Raw genomic sequence first — 19,311 nt, 5'->3', positions numbered from 1 at the left:
CTTGTAGCACTCACCGCTCTAAATATGCCCATACCATCCCTCACCAAAACGTTTTCAAGTCCTTAACAGCAGGGACTTAGGCCTTATTCATCTCCAGGCTCTGCCACCCAACAGGTGCTCAGTGACTGAGGCAGACTAAAATTTTAATAAAATAAAATAAAAACTGATAAATTCATCCAAAGTATTTTTTTTTACTTTTACCCAATACCTCCAAATTATCTTTGAGTTACTCTCTCCCCTCATCTTGATAAAACTGCAAGTATCTTGTAATGAGTGGGAAAGAAACAACATCAGAAATCCACCCCCCGCTCCTGACACACACACGCACCTTTCCATTCTGCAGAGCTGTGGAGCCCTAGGGGCAGCTGAAGAGTGTCCCAAAAGGCCTGTACAACAGGCAGGGGCAAGCAATCAGGGGCCTAGGCAAGTGGAGACCTGACTCTCTGGCATCCAACTTGTGATGTCACTGTTCCATATCTTTTCAGCCTTTTTTTTGCACAAACACCAGGAAACACAAGCATTAACTTGACTTAGAATCACTACCTTGCTGTGTTGAAAATGGAAGAAAAACCCTGTGCCTGATGCAGGTCACAAAAAATGCCTCTCTCATGGGGCGCCTATGAGGCTCAGTGAGTGATAAACTAACGACTTTATAAACCAAGTCCCAGGCAGAGTTCGCAGACACACAGGGCATGTAAATGAGCTACAAACTCTCAGACAGACCATGGCAGTCTCTATATCCAACCTGTTCATTTATAGATGAGGCCACAGAATCTGGAGAGAAGGGAAGGATTCCTCTGCCGAATGTATCACCAGGAGTGGCCAAGTGTGAGAGGAGCCTCATCTCTTCCTAAAAGCTTAAGCAATGGAGAGTAAAGTCTGGTTTTCTTTTGATGGTAGCATCTCGTCACATGGGCCAGTGTGTCTTCTTATCCAGCATAGGTGAAGGTCTGTGATGGTGGCTTCATCACCTAGAGGCATTTTAGTGTTCCCTAAATCAACCCTGGGCACAGCCCCATAAAACCTAATGCTCCTTAGGTTTAACTGACAAAGGCAATCATAGGCCTTTAAAAAGGGGTTATCCAAGGTTCTTGACTCTTAAAATCCTAAATGACTTGTAAAACTATTTTAGTATAGTATTAGTTTGAGGAGAGATTCACTAACTCTGCAGTGGATCACAGTTGGGATAGTGGTAACCTGGCCTCCATGGTAGAAAAGGATCCGTCTAACTTGTCAGAAAATCCCAGTCTGGGAGCTGTCTAACCCTTCGTTTTACAGACAATTAAAATTAATCTTGGAAAGGCTCAAAGATTTACCCAAAGTGCTCCAGTCAGAATCATAACCTGGAGCTTTCCCCACTGCGCGAAGGAGTAAAAGAATCCATAGAATCTTCCCTTTACTACCCGTCCGATTCTTCCAAAATTTCTGACCAGGCACCTCCTGCTCTTCTCTTTCCCGCATTATTCTACTGCTGCTGCTAAGTCCCCTCACTTTTTCAGATACCGTTTAAGAAGTGGGGCTGAGAAATTCATCTGGGGCGACCCATGGGTCCTGGGGAAGAAATGCCAGAACCTTTCACGTTGGAGAGCCTGTTGCTCGTGGGGGAGGCGGGCATACTGCCCAGCTGGCTCCTAACCTCGGGATGGGGAAGGAGGCTGGACGAGAACCCGGAGGAGGAGGGGTGGCGGGGTTGGGGCACAGGCGGGATGAGAAAAGGTGTAGCTGCTGGAGAGAAATTAGAGACCTCGGGGCCTCTGGGAAGCAGGACGGTCCAGCTCTCACACAGCGGCAGGAGGCCCCGTGCGAACTCCTCTCTCCTCCGCGTATACGGCCTTTTGTTGTCGGCCTCTGCCTCTGGCTCCCGCTCATGCCCTCCGGTCCCCTGCCCCCCTGAAGTCACCCCAACTGCACTCATAATATTTTGCTTTGCGCTGGGTCTGTTTTCCACCACCAACTTCCAGCAGTCTCCATGGCGACGCGCTGGGGAGGGGGGCGCGCGCAGCTATGGAAATCCCAGGGCCTGGCCGCGCGGCGGCCACAGCAAACTTCCGAGTCTCCAGGACCTGCAGGCCGGGTGGGAAAGCGCGCGGTCCTGGGCCACTTGCACCAAGTCGCGAGCCGGACTCCGGAATCCCCGGCTGCACGCGTGCTGCCCAGTGCTGCAGCCACACGGCTAGGGGACCTGGGGACCACGCGGCTCTTACTGGATCCTGATGCCAAACCCAGACGCCGGCACTTGGCAGGTGGCGAGGGTGGAGCGAGCATGCCTCCTTTACGGCACACACAGGCCCAAGGAGGGCGAGATAGTCCGGTTTGGACGTGAGGGCAAAGTTCAGAGCTCCGATCCTTGTTCCCCAAGCCCGCAGTCCGGGTCCCAGGGCCAGAGAAGGCGGCTCCTTTACTAGGGCCGTGCCTGGGAGAGGATGGAGGAGGCCTAGAGCCTGGTCCCACCCGGGCGCTCCCTCTCCCGTTGCCCCATGCCAAATCCACTGCATGTCCCCACCTGCAGGCCCACGGAGCCAGGTCGGGCCTTGTTTTGAGCCGGGAGCCTGTAGACCAGAGTGCCTTCCCGCCGTTGTGGTCCAGGGGCCTCAAAGCAGGCTCTATGGGTGCGTTGGCGGCTCTGAATTTTGGAGTTCCAGGTGGAAAGCGGGTGGAGGCAGACAACGTCTCTAGGTCGGGCTCATCAGTGCCCGTCGCTAAGGCGCCATCCCGTTTAACAAGAAACAATTCTTCCGTTGCGTAGGCGACGGACCTGGCCCCGGCCCACTGTGCACAAGTTCTCTGCGGCCTAAAATTCGACCTACTTTCCCTCCTCTCGTTCTCGAATCTCCAGACACCTTGAGTAACTGAGCAACGCTGGCCTGGCAGGACCGCCAGGATTGGACCCACAGGCCACCAACACGTAGGCGCGGCGGCGGCCCGCGTGGGGACGGCTGGCCACCCCGGGATCCGCGAGGCTTTGCGCGGTGCGGGACTTCTGCGCGAGCCGGGAACAATATCACTGCCAACAGCACACCGGCCGGACGGCGCGTCCTGGGCCCCACGCGCGCGCCTGTGGCCCCCACCGCCTCCCCGGGCTCGGCCGCGCCGCGGAGCTCCGGGGAGAGCGGCTCTGCTTTGTGGCGCTCGGCGGCGGGCTAGCCCAGGGCTCAGAGGAGCGCGCCGGCGGCTCCCCAACCTCCTCCGACGGGGCCATTATCTTAGTCCCACACTTGCTGAGTATTTGGGGAAAACTCGAGGAATATATTACCGGCTCCGTGCGCGGAACAAAGAGGCGCTTTGCCGCAGGTCACGCTGAAGTGGCCCCCAGGCAGAACACTAGAGCCCCGGCCCCTGCAAAACCTTCCTGCCGGGCCGAGGCAAGTTGCGGGAATTTTCCTCTTAACAGTAGGGGACGGAGGCCTGGCCCGCCGGCCTCTCTGACCCGGGATGCTCCGGAGTTCGGCTCAGCACTTGCTGCTAATCGATTGTGCCAGCCCTTTCGGGATGAAACACTACTAACAGTAATATTACTAACAGTGATATTCGTGTCTCGGCCCTAGATTTGCGCACAATCTTGCCGTTAAAGGAGCAGAATCGGACTGCTCCAAGGAGCGCTGGTCCCAGCTAGCCTGGAAGAAAGGAACCTTTACATAACAAGGGAAACTCCAAAGAAAAGCTAATGGGATTAAGCTCTCTGGAAGCGAGGTGAGGGAAGGTTCTGGACCGGACCGCGCGCGGCAGCTGCACTTCCATCGCCATCGGTTTTGCAAACCCGCATGAGAATGTCACTTGGTGCGCCTCGTGTCATTTCGTCCCGCTGCCGTTTCCCAGAACTTTTTGAGTTCAGGATGGCCATCTAGCCATTCACTCCCTTCCCCTTTGGTGGACGGGAGAAAAGTTTTCAGAACCCGTTGGGGATGTCTGCATTAAGTAAAAGTGACAAGGTGTCTCCATGACCACAAGGTAGAGCAGAAAACAGAAGGCCTCCACAAACCCGCAGCTCTCTCGGGATGCACAGAGAAGTTCCAGTCCTGTTGAGGGGGCTGCTAAAACCCCCAGCTGGGCTGTGGCTGGTGTGGCACACAGGCACCTCAAGTCCTGCGTGGATCCCTTGCAAATATCAACACTTGGCCCCAAACCATGCAGACATGGGTTTACTTTTGTTCAAGGATATTCACTTCTAAAGTTGGGGTGCTCAGGACATGCATGGTGGCACAAATACTTCTCATGGAAGTATGGAGGGAAAGGATTCTTTCTCTCTCTGGGTGCCCTCTTTACTGCCAGCAGAGAGGACCCGGTCAGGGCTGGCCCCACACTCAGTAGCCAGTCGCAGGGCAGGTAACCCCTCTCCTTGCCTTCATTTGTCATTGCATATAGTAAGGAAGGCTGCGGGGGGGGGGGGGTCAGCCCATCCCCACTCCCAGGGAGCCCACACCCACTTGGCAGGGACTGCAAAAGAGAGGTTTGATCTCTTGAGATCAGAGATAGACAATTTTCCTGGAAAATCAAAGATACCTCTGACCAGAGTAGGGTGGGCATCTTGGCCACCAGGGCCCCAGCGGAAGCTAGAAGGGGCTGGAAACCTTTCTGCAAGAATGGGAAGAAGACCATCTGGCCGATGCCCGAATGACCCCTACTCCCAGTCCACATTCATTTCCAGCCTGCAGGTGGAGGTGAGGATGCCGTCCTGTGTTGTTTGTTTATTTGCTCAGGGAAGAGAGGCGTGTGTGTTAAGGATGGCAGAGGCTGGAAGGCACTTGTTGCTCCGCGCGGCAAAGTCCAGCAGCGGATTCTCGTAGGCGTTCTCCCAAGCATCGCTTCAAGCTGCTGTCTCGGCCCAGGCTGCTCTCACTGCTGTTTCTGCCTCTCCAAGAAACTCCGAGGCTGCAACCTAGCCGGGGTAGGAGTGCACTGGCTGGAAGATGGCAATTGAGGGTTGTCCTTGTTCAGTCGCTAAGTCATGCAACTGAAGGAGGAGGTGAATTTCCGGAGAATTTCTTCCACCTGGAAGGGGCGTAGGGAGCACAACTCTGATCTAGAAGTTTGGCGGCTCCTCAAACATACTAGAGCTGCGAGGCTCTACTGGAAAAACAACCGAGACGCTGGGCTTTTTCGTTGTAAAAGATGCCTTGGCTTACTTTCTCGGTGGTTACGGACGGCCGCGACCCCCAAACCTGGCGCCTCCAGCCAACAGACCCCAAAGTGCCTAGCAGTTTGCAGACCCAGACGCCAGGCCTTGCCAGCCGCGCAGCATCCTGTTCCCTTCCGTAGAGTTACTGTCCCCAAGCAGAACGCATCGTCAGGTACTCCTTCCGGCCAAGGAGGCTGCACCGCGCTTCGGACTGCCCGGGGCTCCCTCCTCCCGACCGGGCGCGGATTCCCCAGGACCACCGGGCTCGCCTCTGCCACTCCCTCCAGCTGCGCATCTCCACCAGTTGGAGCCTCTGTCCCCACCTCCCAGGCGCTGTGCAGAACCGTCGCCCTCCCCCGCCTCTGGGGCGTTCCGCTCGGCTTCCTGGCCCAGCCACCAGCCCCGGAACGCACCGCTATTCCGGGACCCCCAAACCGGGGGAGGAGCTGGACCCGGGAGGGGGCGGTCGGCTCGCAAAGTTTCTGCAAGTGGCACCTCGGGCTCGCCGCGAGCCAGCGAATCTTTACGTAACTTTATGTCCAGGGCAAGCGAAAGCGCACTCCACAGCGCGCGCACACACATTTACACACACACAATCACACGTTTACACACACTCACACACTTCCACGCATCCGCTTACACACATCGCGCATCGCACGGGATTGAGAACTTCTGCACGCTCCATTATTTCCTGGGGTTCCACTGTCAAGTTGACCCTTCTGAACTTTTTGCGACTCTTTCTGAAGTTCCCCTGCTACCTCTTCTTTCCCTCCCAATGTCTACCCCCAACCCCCACCAGTAGGACTAACCTGTGGAATCCATGTCGGGTTCCTCCAGTAACCCACAATGCATGCTCTTCCCATGGACAGCACAGGCGCCCCCCAAAAATCCTGATGTTTGGGGATCCCCTGTGCTAGAGCTGCCCAGGGAGGAAGGGAGGAAGGAGGGAAGGAAAGACGCAGAGAGTGCAAGGACGAAAGGATAGAAAGAAGGAAAGGAAAAGGCAGAAAGAGAAGAAAGGAGAGAGAGAGAGAAGGCAAAGAGTTCGGAGAAGGGGGAGCGAGAAAGAGCAAGCCAGAGAGGGGACACTCAGTAATCCAGCCGGGCAAAGCCAAACCCGTCAAAATGTTTGCGGATGTTTCATGGGAAAAAGCATCATTTTATAGGAGCCCCGATGGGAGCAATGTCATTGATAGGCCAGCCGGCCTGATGAATGGCCGCTCGTCAGATGGGGCCGTGGCGAGGCGCACTGTGAAGCCCATTGTGGGCCTGTTTTGAATAAGAAAAGCCGCCTCCGAAAAGGGGGGCTCAGAGCGACGCAATCCCAGCCCTCCGACTTCCCCCTTCTATTATAGCATTAGCAACGTTTTTCTTATTTAAAGTTCCAGAGGCCTTCTCCAGCCTTCGCCCGGCACTCATTACAGGCGAAATCAAAATTGGCTTAGATGTGGCCCCCTCCCCCTCTGCCTACCCCTCCCCCGATCCGGCCCGGCACGGCGCAGGCATGGGAAGGGGGTGAGGGGGCGGCGGCAGGGGACCCCGAGGAGCCTGGGGAGTCGCCTACGCAGCCACGAGTGGGCCCCACTTCTTTCCCTCTCCTCTTGTGGCCCCGGCCCCAGGTTTGGTCCCGGGTTAGATTTTGAGTGGGAGCCTTGGGGATGAAGCAAGCCTTGTCCCAGCCACCAGGATCACGGACACGCGTGGGGAGGATGGAGGGCTGAGGGGGGAGGGGAGGGGGCACTATGGCGCTGGTCCCCCGCCCCACCCCCAACCTGGGCGGCGACAAGGCCGCTTGGCCGGGGGGAGCGGGGTGCGGGGTGGGGGCTGACTCATCCCCCTCCAGAACTTTCCGTCTTCTGGGACTATCTGTCTCCTTCCCCCGTCCCTCTGGCCCTCTCCTCCCGCGTCTTCTCCGCGCTGGGCTGCCTGCGTCTCTGTCTAGCCCCTGCTCCCTCATCTCTTTGTCTCCCCCTGGGGCTCTACCCTTCTCTGTCTCTATCCCCCTTGGTCTCTCGGACACCCCCCGCAGCCCCCGCCTCTTCCCGTAACCCTGTCTGTCAGTCTGTCTGTGTCTCCGGCCCTTCCTCCCTCCCTCCCCCGCCCCCGCCCGCCCCCAGCCAGCCGCGAAGTTGGTGAGAAGCCTCGGCGTCTGAAGGGGGGGACGCGGTTTTCCCAGGCACCTCCCTCCTCTGCCGGGTGTAAAGTGTAGAAAAGAGGGGGGGTGGCGAGGAGCTGGGGGTGGGGGGCTGGAAGTGGAAGTGGGGCGGGGGGCAGGCTGCGTCTGCGCGGGCCCCGATAGAGTGGCCGGGCGTTCGCGGGCCGGCCGCGCTGTGATTAGAATATGAATGGGACTCGGCGGGCGGAGAGAAAGGCGGATTACCCGGGTGCTCTGACCATGGACAGAGGCAGCGCCGGCCGGCCGCGCAAGGGGCGGGGCGGGGCGCGCGGGCGGGGTCCCTCACGACAGATCAAGGGGTTTCTAACCCGGGACCCCAAGCCCCTTGCGGCTCCCGCGGCCCCTGAGAGAGCCCCCCACCCCTGTCTGCCCTCCCCGAGCGGGGCTAAGTGGGACAGTGCGGGGAGGTGGGGAGCGCGAGGGGCCAGCACGTGCCCATTAAGGTCACGGTGCGGGAAGAAGGAGGGGGCGGGGAATGCGGGCTGGACAGAGCTTCAGCTTAGTGTATTTCAGAGAGCCCGGTTCGAATCCCAACTCAGTAATAGTCTTCATCTTTATGGGCCTCGGTTTCCTCGTCTGTAAAATGGGGCCGAAATGTCCCCCTTCAAAGTGTGCGGTAAGATCAGACAAGGTAGTGGATATAAAAGGAGCTGAGTACTTGCTGTTCTCTCCGCTTAGATCTCTCCTTACCATCTACCCGTCCCCAACACGTACTCCGTGGGACCAGCTCCTTCCCACCACCCTGGTCTCAGCCAAGCCTCCTGTCCTCGGAGTGTGCCTGATCACCCTGTGTGAGGGGCCCCTCTTGCTCCGGCCAGTGCCTGGTTCCTTACGCGTTTGTTTCTGCAGCAACTCTGTTCTCAGCCATTTGCTCTGAGCCCAGAGCCGCACCGGCACATTCTTTCCGGCCGCGATGGTTGGTGAAGGGAAAAGGGGCATGAAACCAACCAAAGGCGACTGTGGTGAATCACCGCACTTGGTCGTGGTGGGCGTGGTGGCAAAGACCGCGGGATTCGGAGCCAGAAGATCCCAGTGGCCGGGTGCTTTCTCAGCCTCAGCTTCTTCCCCGACGAAATGGGGTGAATGATAAAACTCTCCATCAGCCAGCTGAGCAACTCATCAGAAGGCAAAACACTTGGCTGGGAGATTGACCAAGTGCATTGCGGAGGTGGCAGAGGCAACACCACCCAGAGTGCTTCAGGCCTCGGGGAAAACCCTTGAGGGATACCAGGCCGGTAGTCTCTGGACGGCGGACCAGATTATTATGATGGCTGTAGATATTACTCTTATTTTAATTATTAGGCACTCAAAACTGGGGCAGGGTGGACCAGGCTCTCCAGGGAGGAGTGAGGATAAAGAACTCATTGGTGGACCACACAGGATGGGATGTGTGCCCTGCGCAGTTTCAGTTCAGTTTAGTTCAGTCGCTCACTCGTGCCCCCAATCCCTCCCAGCATCAGAGTCTTTTCCAATGAGTCAACTCTTCGCATGAGGTGGCCAAAGTACTGGAGTTTCAGCTTCAGCATCATTCCTTCCAAAGAACATCCAGGACTGATCTCCTTTAGAATGGATTGGTTGGATCTCCTTGCAGTCCAAGGGACTCTCAAGAGTCTTCTCCAACACCACACTTCAAAAGCATCAATTCTTCGGTGCTCAGCTTTCTTCACAGTCCGACTCTCACATCCATACATGACCACCGGAAAAACCATAGCCTTGACTAGACAGACCTTTGTTGGCAGAGTAATGTCTCTGCTTTTGAATATGCTGTCTAGGTTGGTCATAACTTTCCTTCCAAGGAGTAAGTGTCTTTTAATTTCATGGCTGCAGTCACCATTTGCAGTGATTTTGGAGCCCAGAAAAATAAAGTTAGCCACTGTTTCCACTGTTTCCCCATCTATTTGCCATGAAGTGATGGGACCAGATGCCATGATCTTAGTTTTCTAAATGTGGAGTTTTAAGCCAACTTTTTCACTCTCCTCTTTCACTTTCATCAAGAGGCTTTTTAGGTCCTCTTCACGTTCTGCCATAAGGATGGTGTCATCTGCATATCTGAGGTTATTGATATTTTTCCCGGCAATCTTAATTCCAGCTTGTGCTTCTTCCAGCCCAGTGTTTCTCATGATGTACTCTGCATAGAAATTAAATAAGCAGGGTGACAATATACAGCCTTGATGTACTCCTTTTCCTATTTGGAACCAGTCTGTTGTTCCATGTCCAGTTCTAATGGTTGCTTCCTGACCTGCATATAGGTTTCTCAAGAGGCAGGTCAGGTAGTCTGGTATTTCCATCTCTTTCAGAATTTTCTCACAGTTTATTATGATCCGCACAGTCAAAGGCTTTGGCATAGTCAATAAAGCAGAAATAGATGTTTTTCTGGAACTCTCTTCCTTTTCCATGATCCAGCAGATGTTGGCAATTTGATCTCTGGTTCCTCTGTGCAGTTTAGGAGCATCCAGTCCCTGCCCTGTGCTGTCTAACCTGGGAGAGCACTGTTTCTCAGACATGACAGTGCCAGCAGAACCAGGGAGCTTAAAGAAATGAATATAAGCATTTATGTTTTCACTCTGAATGCATACCTACTGTGTCGAGTGCTGTTCCAGGAGCTGAGGATACAGCAGTGAACAAAATAGACCAAAAAAAAAAAAATCCTGTTCTTCTGCAGTTTATGTTGGAGTCAGGTGAGAGAGATAATGTATAAAATATATAGTTAAATTTTCAGGATGTCTGATGATGAGTTCTATGTAGGGGGCGAGACATAAGGGAGGGCCTCTGTGAGAAGGTAACCTTTGAACCTTAAAAAAAGTGCTATCTGCTGTTGGTGGTAATGTAAATTGGTGTAGTCACTATGGAGGTTCCTTGAAAAACTAAAAATACAGTTAACATATGGTCCAGCAATCCTACTCTTGGGCATATATCCTGAAAAGATGAAAACTCTAATTTGAAAAGATACATGCACCCCAATATTGATAGCAGCACTATTTACAATAACCAAAAAGTGGAAGCAACCTATATGTCCATCAACAGATGAATGGATTAAAAAAAAATGTGGCACATATACACAATGAAGTACTAGCCATAAAAAATAATGAAATAATGCCTATTTGCAGAAACATGGATGGACCTAGAGATCATCATACTAAATGAAGTAAGTCAGACAAAGACAAATATTACATGATATCACTTATATGTGGAGTCTCAAAAAGAGATACAAATAAACTTACCAATCAGAAACAGAAACGGACTCACAGAAAACCAACTTATGGTTACTAAAAGGGGAAGGGGTGAGGGATATTAGGAGCTTGGGATAAATAGATACACACTAGTATATATAAAGTAGAATCTTGAGAGTCCTTTGAACAGCAAGGAGATCAAACAAGTCAATCCTAAAGGAAATAAGTCCTGAATGTTTGTTGGAAAGACTGATGTTGAAGTTGAAGCTCCAATACTTTGGCCACCTGATGCGAAGAGCTGACTCATTGGAAAAGACCCTGATGCTGGGAAAGATTGAAGGCAGGAGGAGAAGGGGATGACAGAGGATGAAATGGTTGGATAGCATTACCAACTCAATGGACATGAGTTTTGAGCCAACTCCAGGAGATGGTGATAGGGAAGCCTGGCGTGCTGCAGTCCATGGGGGTCTCAAAGAGTTGGACACGACTGAGCAACTGAGCAACATCAAATACTGAATCACTTTGCTGTACACCTGAAACTATCATATCATTGTAAATCAACTATACTTCAATAAAAAATAAAATAGTGCTATCTGGGGGCTGATGACAAGAGTGCATTCATTTGTGAAAATTCATTGAGCTCTGTACACATGTAATTTTATGCATTTTCCTGAATGCATTTCAAACTTCAATGCTTGTTTAAATTCAGTGTGAGCAATATCATCTACTAATAATAGCTATCCTTTACTGTTATGTATTAACTGTGATAGGTATTTTCTACTCATTATCTCATTTAACCCTCACAATATAGCTAACATGTAAGTATTATTGTTGCCCCCACTTTTAGAGAGGAGGACAACTTGGGTGCAGTGTATAGCTCTCCTGCCCTTGACAGGCACTGTGAACACAGTGAGTCACACAGCTCCTATCCTCCAAAACAAACACATGGCGGGCAGGGGGGAGGGGGCGGTGTGCGGATGGGGCAGTGGAGAAAGTGTGGGTACTGTGGGAACCAAGAGTGGGGAGTGAAGCTGAGCCTGAGAGGCGGGTGTCAAGGCAACCTCCTCTAGGAAGTGATGACGAAGTCAGGAAGTGGATTCAGCAGGCAGGGGGATTGAGGGTGTAATATACTAAGGAGAGTATATATATTGAGGAGAGTATGTGGTATATTTGGGGGTTGGAGCCTGGTGTGGCTGCACATAGAATGGAAGGAAGGAATAACAGGTGATTTCTTTGGGAGATAGGTGGGGAATCAGATCAGGAGGGTCATGCTAATCCTATCCTGGAAGGGATCTGAGCATACAGGACTTGTTGCTGTTTAGTCACTAAGTCACATCTAACTCTTTGCGATCCCATGGACTGCAGCATGTCAGGCTTCCCTGTCCTTCACTATCTCCTGGAGTTTGCTCAAACTCATGTCCATTGAGTCGATGATGCCATCCAACCATCTCATCTTCTGTCGTCCCCTTCTCCTCATGCCCTCAATCTTTCCCAGCATCAGGGTCTTTCCCAGTGAGTCGGCTCTACATTCATATTTTGCAGATACCAGTGTGGCCACAGTGTGAAACGAGGCTGGTAGAGGTGGTGGTCACTGAGGGTGGGGTGCGGGGAATCCTGATGACCTGAAATATGGACATGGCAGTAGGGGCAGGAAGGCATGACTGAATTCAGGAGACACTGAGAAGGTTGAATTTATCAGCCTTGGTGTTGACTGGACGATGTGCCCAGTGAGGTGTAGGGTGAAGTGATGTCCAGGTGAGGTGTAGGGTGAAGTGATGTCCAGGTCTCTGACTTGGTCTATTGACACAATTCACAGAGACTGTCCAGTTGTAGGAGGGGCTGGCAGGAGGAGGGAGGATCTGGCAGCAACAGAAAGGTGACTTGAAGAGTTCGTAAAATTTCCCAGCAGCCTGGTAGCAATGACAGGCAGGCAGCCCCACAAAAGTGTGGAGTTGGCACTGATATGTAAACCTGGGTGGCTGCTGAAGCCCCTGGAATGGAGGAAGGAGCAGCACAGAAAAGGAAGGGCAGGGTGGATCCCTCTGAGATCATCTGGAATGCTCTGGAATGCTCTGCCTCCACTGCTATAGTCATCATAGGGCCTTGTACTTCCCAATCCTAACACTCACCTTATTGTAACTACTTGTCTGATGTTTTACTTTCTCTACAGAACTTACCCCCATCTAAGATTATTTTGTTTCCTTCTTCATTGTATGCCTCTCCACTCTAGAACACAAGCCTTAGGAGGGCTGGAACTCTGTCCCTCTTGCTCACTGCTGTCATTCCTCTCTCTGGACAGCATTTATTGATCCCTATGAATGGTCCATCCATTCAATGGTCTGACTGGTTGCAGATGACACAGACTCACGAGAGCATGGGATAATGGAGTTGCCTTGTGCAGTGAAGTCACGGGACACGAGTTTCACACTTTGCACAGCACTGAAACACTCTAAGTGTAAATCAGAGCCCTGTGCAACTATTTTTTAAATGTATTTATTTATTTGGTGGCAGCACACGGGATCTTTGATCTTCATTGCAGCATGCGTGACCTTTAGTTGTGGCATGTGAACTCTCAGGTGCAGCAACTGGGATCTAGTTCCCTGACCAGGGATCAAACATGGGCCCCCTGCACTGAGAGTGCAAAATCTTAGCCCCTGGATCACCAGGAAGTCCCTGTGTGCAACTGACTCTGAAAATTAAATCTGCAAGGCGATATCTCCTCTATCAGCATCTCCAATTGCACATTTATATCTTAGAGTCGCATTATGGGTGGCTATAGGCCTGGATCACCTTCAGTAGATAAACCTCTGCTAAATAAGATTCATTCTTCCTTCCCTTCCCATGCCTTCCTCGCTCCCTCCCTTGACTCTGCCTTCCATCTTTTCTTTCTTTATTTCAGCCAATACATGAAGTCTTGTTCTAGGTAGAGGTTCAGAGATGAACAGGATAGAAGTTTCTTCCCTTCCCTTGCACCTCCTGGAGTTTACATACTGTTAGGAGGTCTGATGATAAACAAATGATAAACAATATCCCTGTTTTTGTGGATCTTGTAGTAAAGATATGAGCCCAAACTTAATGTTTGTTAATGTTTCATTTGTTATTGACATAGGTAAGTAATCACTTCAGCAAACACTGCTGGGGTACCTTCTACACACCTCTGCAAGGTGGGATAAGTAATCCAGTGAGAGTGTGTTTATCTTACATTGTCTAGTTTCAGTGAAGGTGAGTCAAGAAGAACAATAAAACAGCAGGATTAGTAATCTACAAGGAGGGCGCCTGTAGCTGCTATGGGAGGAAGGGACACCCTAGCTCACTCTCTGGAACCGCATGAGGGCTAAATTGATTTCTGTCTACAGTTGTCATCAATAGTCAGAAAACAATCAATGAAAACCAAAGAAGGTAGAAACAGAATTTTCTGGCACTGAATAGGAAACAGTTACAAGCATGTAATTGTAAAGAAAAAAATGTACATCTCGGTTGGAAAGCTGCAAAATACTTTTGCAGCAAAGACAGAGTGTGCCCAGGAAAGTAGACTAAAAAGGTAGATAGAAATTAAACCACAAAGATAGACAAAAAAAGGGTCCTGTGTGCCAGTCTAAGGGGCTGAGACTTGAAGCTGTGGAGGATGATGCAGCATGGACAATTATCATCAGGTATGGGACATAATTTGTGTTAGAGAAAGATCATCAGACAGTGGCATAAAGGATGGCGAATGCTTTCAAAGAGAGGGAAACTAGACATAGGAGACTGCCATTTAAAAAGCTTACGAAATGCTCTAAATACCACTTCCCATTGAAGGAACCAAAGTTCCTTAGAGAAATGATTGATTCCATGTGTGGGGCAAGAAATGTATAAGATGATTCTGGATCATTTGGTCATGCCAAAGAGAAAGGAAGCTATGAAAACCACAAGGGTTGGGACTTCCCTGGCAGTCCAGTGGTTAAAACTTTGCCTTCCAATGCAGGAGGTAGGTTTGATCCTGGTCCCTAAGATCCCACATGTCTTAGGGTCAAAAAACCAAAATATAAAGCAGGAGCAATATTGTAACAAATTCAAAAAAGACTTTAAAAAAAAGATAGGGGAAAAACACAAGGGTCATGTATGGATGTGAGAGTTGGACTGTGAAGAAAGCTGAGTGCAGAAGAATTGATGCTTTTGAACTGTGGTGTTGGAGAAGACTCTTGAGAGTCCCTTGGACTGCAAGGAGATCCAACCAGTCCATCCTAAAGGAGATCAGTCCTGGGTGTTCTTTGGAAGGAATGATGCTAAAGCTGAAGCTCCAGTACTTTGGCCACCTCATGCAGAGTTGACTCATTGGAAAAGACTCTGATGCTGGGAGGGATTGGGGGCAGGAGGAGAAGGGGACGACAGAGGATGAGATGGCTGGATGGCATCACTGACTCGATGGACGTGAGTTTGAGTGAACTCTGGGAGTTGGTGATGGACAGGGAGGCTTGGCGTGCTGCAATTCATGGGGTCGCAAAGAGTCGGACATGAGTGAGCGACTGAACTGAACTGAACTGATGTCAAAAAGTGCAGAGGCCAACTTAAAAATGGGACAATTTTAGCTTTGAAAATAACTTAATGGGTTGACGCAGGCTTCCCTGGTAGCTCAATCGGTAAAGAATCTGCCTGCAGTGCAGGAGACCTGTGTTTGATACCTGGATTGGGAAGATCCCCTGGAGAGGGAAATGGCAACCCGCTCTAGTATTTCTTCCTGGACAATCCTATGGACAGAGAAGCCTGGCGGGCAACAGTCCATAGGGTCGCAAAAGTCAGACACGATTTAACTACTAAACCACCACAATTGGTTGAAGCATATGAAATGTGTTAATGCTATGAGGTCATAACACTTCTACAATAAAATACCCTAAGAGATTAACCTTTGGAGCAACCTAGGGAATAGAATTATTATTTTAAATACTGGTAAGTAAAGGGGGAAAGTCAAACATCTGTCCTGATATTCCTATATGAAATCTATCTCAAGGCAACAAAATAGCTGATGGAAACATTTTAAATTGAGAATTCCAGTTAATACATGCAGCAGGAATGACAGAATTAAATAATATATTTTTCAACCCCTAAGGAAAAATAATGGTTCAGTTGTTACTTCTTCTAGGAAGTTTTTCCTGACCTTATTATGCAAACCTGTGTTTCCTCCTGGCTGTCACCCCAGCATCTTTTTCACATCCTATGTTACTTATCACGTTCATGATTAATAGCTTTTATGTCTGTCTCTTGCACTTGGTCCCAAGCCCGTGCATGACTGGACAGTGCTCTTTACCGTTGTGTGCATGTGTGTGATAGTTTCAGAATATCGATATCAACAGTGTGCTTAGTGAATGTCATTTAAGATCTTTTGGTGCATTTGGTTATTAGGGTATATTTTTCAAGGATTGTACAAATAATTGTTTTAAATTTCCTTGGGAAGAGTATCTGTAGATAAGCTGTCATTTGTTATAGCTTTATTCATTTGTTATAGCTTCTTAGACAATTTATCTTTTTATTATTAAGTTGTACCCTTCTAATAATTTCTATTATTCTGAAGTCAGCTTTGTCTGAAATTAATAGTTATTCCAGCTTTCTTTTGATTAGTGCTAGCACAGTGCTTATATCTTTCTCTATCCCTCTATTGTCAACCTATCAGAGTGTTTAAAGTGTGTTTCAGTAGACAATATATAGTTGAGTCTCGTTTTTAATATACTGTGGCAATGTCTGTCTTTTACTTTGCATGTTTCAATATTTATATTAAAGTGATCATTAATGTACTTGGGTTGACATCAACCAAACATTATGTTTTTAACTGTTTTCTGTTTATTGCCAGAAACTTCTTTTTCTGCCTTCTTTCATTTTTAAGTTTTAATTAAGCATTTTATCTCCTCTCTTAGTAAATTATACCTTAAACATTTTTTTTTGGTAACTGCTCTAGAGTTTTAAATATACATTTCTAACCAATCTAAGTCTGCCTTCAAATATCACTATTCTGTTTCACACGCAGTGAAGGTTCTTCAGGGAATCTTCCCAACCCAGGGATCGAACTCAGGTCTCCCGCATTGCAGGCGGATTCTTTACCAGCTGAGCCCCCAGGGAAGCCCACCTTAAAACAGAGTAGTCCCGATTCTTCCTGCCCATCCCTTATGTGTGGCTGGCATTTATTTCATTTATTGGTATCATTAATATTACGTTGTTATGATTATTCCTTTAAATAACTGTGAGCTTTTCGATCAATTAAGAATAAGGAAAATAAAAGATTTTAATTTTGCCTTTATTTCTTCCTCCTCCAATGCTCTTACATCTTATACACAGATCAAAGTTTCTGATTTTTTTTTGTTTCTCTCTGAAAAACTTCTTTTTATATTTATTGCAAAGAATTTCCTCAGTTTTTGCCTGTCAGACAATGTCTTTATCTCTTCACTTTGAAGGATAATTTTGTTAGATACAGAATTCCAAGTTGGTGTTCTTTAAAAGGAAAAAGCAAAACCAACTTTAAATGTATCAGTCCATCCCCTTCTTATCTGCATGGTATGGACGAGAAGGTCATTGTAATTCCTCCCCTTGCTCCTCTCTAGGTAAGGTGTTTTTATTTTCCCCTTTGACTTTTTTCAAGACTTTTCCTTATCTTCAGTTTTCTGCATTTAGGGTATGATATGCCTATGTGTAGGTTGGTTTTCTGATTTGTTTTAAAAATTCTGCTTGATGTTTTCTGAGCTTCCTGGGTCTGTGATTTGGTACTCGTCATTAACTTTGGAAAGTTTGAAAGGAAAGGAAAGAGAGAGGAATGAACTGCCAATAAAGAGAATTACAAGATAAATAACCTCTTGCCGAGACAGGAAGGAGAAAAGAGGATATCTCTCTTCCTTTGTCTTTTCTTAAAAGTAGGAAAACTTTCTCAAAAACATTTTCAAAGATTTTTCCTCCTGTCCCATTGGGCAATTGATTTGCCTGTTCATTGCTTAACCAATGAAAGACAAAGGGCAAATAATATAAATACCATAATAGTCTAAGATGAACCAAAATTCTCCCCTGGGGCTAGAAAGGGGTCCATCTTCCTCTGAAATACACAAACACCAGATACATGAGCCAAATCTGTGTTCAGTTACCAAGGAAGAAGGAGAGGAATGGGTAGGGAGGCAATAGTGTCTACCACACCATTTAAAAGAGGATCAGCCTTGCATAACTTCATGCTGGGTAGTGGGAAGGGCCCTTTACTCAACTAACAAAACATACATCTTGTCCATGAATTCCTTTCCTCCGGGTCTTTGCCTTGCTGGAGCACATGACCTCCAACACTCTCCTGTTTGATTCCCATCAACAGTTCATTTGTGAGAAAAGATATTCACTGAGAATGGCACAAAGCTTTGTGCTCCACCCGTTTTTCAAGATAGAATCTTCAAAACTCAGTTCCTCGGTTTGGTTTGACAGGTGCAAAGAAGACCCACGTCCCAAGTCCTGAAAAATCTCTCTCCCTGTTGTTATTCATCAGAAGAACTGATTTACCACTATGAAATGCTTTACTCATGGTGGGTCCTTCTACATATAGTAGACAGGTCAGACTTGGACTATGTAAAGCTTTAAAAATGCATAAGTGATTGGTAGAAAATAATTTATGCATTTCAATTCAATTCTAAAAGAAATGCCAAAGTGATTTTAATTCATCTGGAAATGTAAATTTATCTCTTTTTTTATACTTTAAATATGTATTTTTACTTTATTTTACTTTACAATACTGTATTGGTTTTGTCATACATTGACATGAATCCACCACGGATGTACATGCGATCCCAAACATGAGCCCCCCTCCCACCTCCCTCCCCACAACATCCCTCTGGGTCATCCCCGTGCACCAGCCCCAAGCATGCTGTATCCTGCATTGGACATAGACTGGTGATTTAAAAATGATTTTTCATTTTTGCTAAATAACAAAAGGGCTTCCCTGGTGGCTCAGTGGTAAAGAATCCGCCTGTCAATGCAGGAGACACAGGTTAGATTTCTGGGTCAGGAAAATCCCCTAGAGAAGGAAATAGCAACCCACTCCAGTGTTCTTGGCTGGGAAATCCCATGGACAGAGGAGCCTGGCAGGCTATAGTCCATGGGGGTCACAAAGATTCAGACATGACTTAGTGACTAGGCAACAAAGCAAATAACAACAGTAATATGTTTTTAATAAAAACTCAAATTATATATAAGCATGTATTAAAAATTAATACACTCTCTCCCCCATAATTCTATTGTGATAACATATATTAATAGTTTATGTGATCCTACACCTTTTTCCAAGCTCAAACAGAAACAAATTAACTGGGTAAGAATATTTCATAGTGTAGATGTATTATAATTTCACCAGTGTTTCTTTCATTGAAGGTTTTTAGGGACCTTTCCAGTTTGGGGGGTTTTTTGCTGTTATTTTTTTGCCATCATGAATAATGTTACAACAGGCCTCCCTGCACTTATGTTCTTAAGTACTGGTACGTAAGTACTCTATCAAATAGATTGCCATGAACAGGAATGCTAGGTCATTTAATATTTGAATGACCTCGATGAACTGCTTTCCTCAGAAGTTTAACAGTTCACACTTCTACCACCAGTGAATGAAAATACATGCATGCCCTTGCTTGTGCTAAATGTTATTACTTAAAAAATGTTTTTAGCCAAATGGGGAGCAAAAATGGTGAATAATTGCTGTTTTAACTAGTGAGGTTCAGCACCATTTCTTGTATTGACTAGATGGTAATGTTTTGTCCCATGTGGATTGCTTGTTTCTATCCTGTTAAGCAACATTTAAATCCCCACCTCTGGAATTCAGACACTCCTGTAATTCTCTCTCCTTGAGTGTGTGCTGGACCTATTGA

At 48.3% G+C, this 19,311-nt stretch overlaps 1 protein-coding gene across 2 annotated transcripts in view; it reads right to left on the bottom strand.

The window, feature by feature from the left end:
• Window positions 1–6,346, bottom strand: part of RFX4 (regulatory factor X4) — a 171,418-nt gene extending 165,072 nt beyond the window's left edge. For both annotated transcript variants that reach the window (XM_004006695.6, XM_042247169.2), the window contains exon 1: window positions 5,926–6,346. In XM_004006695.6, the coding sequence (XP_004006744.2) occupies window positions 5,926–5,968 (43 nt within the window). In that variant the 5' untranslated portion in view covers window positions 5,969–6,346. The remainder of the gene's footprint in view (window positions 1–5,925) is intronic.
• Between the last annotated feature and the right edge of the window lie 12,965 nt (window positions 6,347–19,311).

The sequence above is a fragment of the Ovis aries genome, chromosome 3 (assembly GCF_016772045.2).
Source record: "Ovis aries strain OAR_USU_Benz2616 breed Rambouillet chromosome 3, ARS-UI_Ramb_v3.0, whole genome shotgun sequence".
Taxonomy (NCBI): Eukaryota; Metazoa; Chordata; class Mammalia; order Artiodactyla; family Bovidae; genus Ovis; species Ovis aries.
The sequence above is the reverse complement of the archived record's forward strand: the minus strand, read 5'-3'. Positions and strand labels throughout refer to the sequence as shown.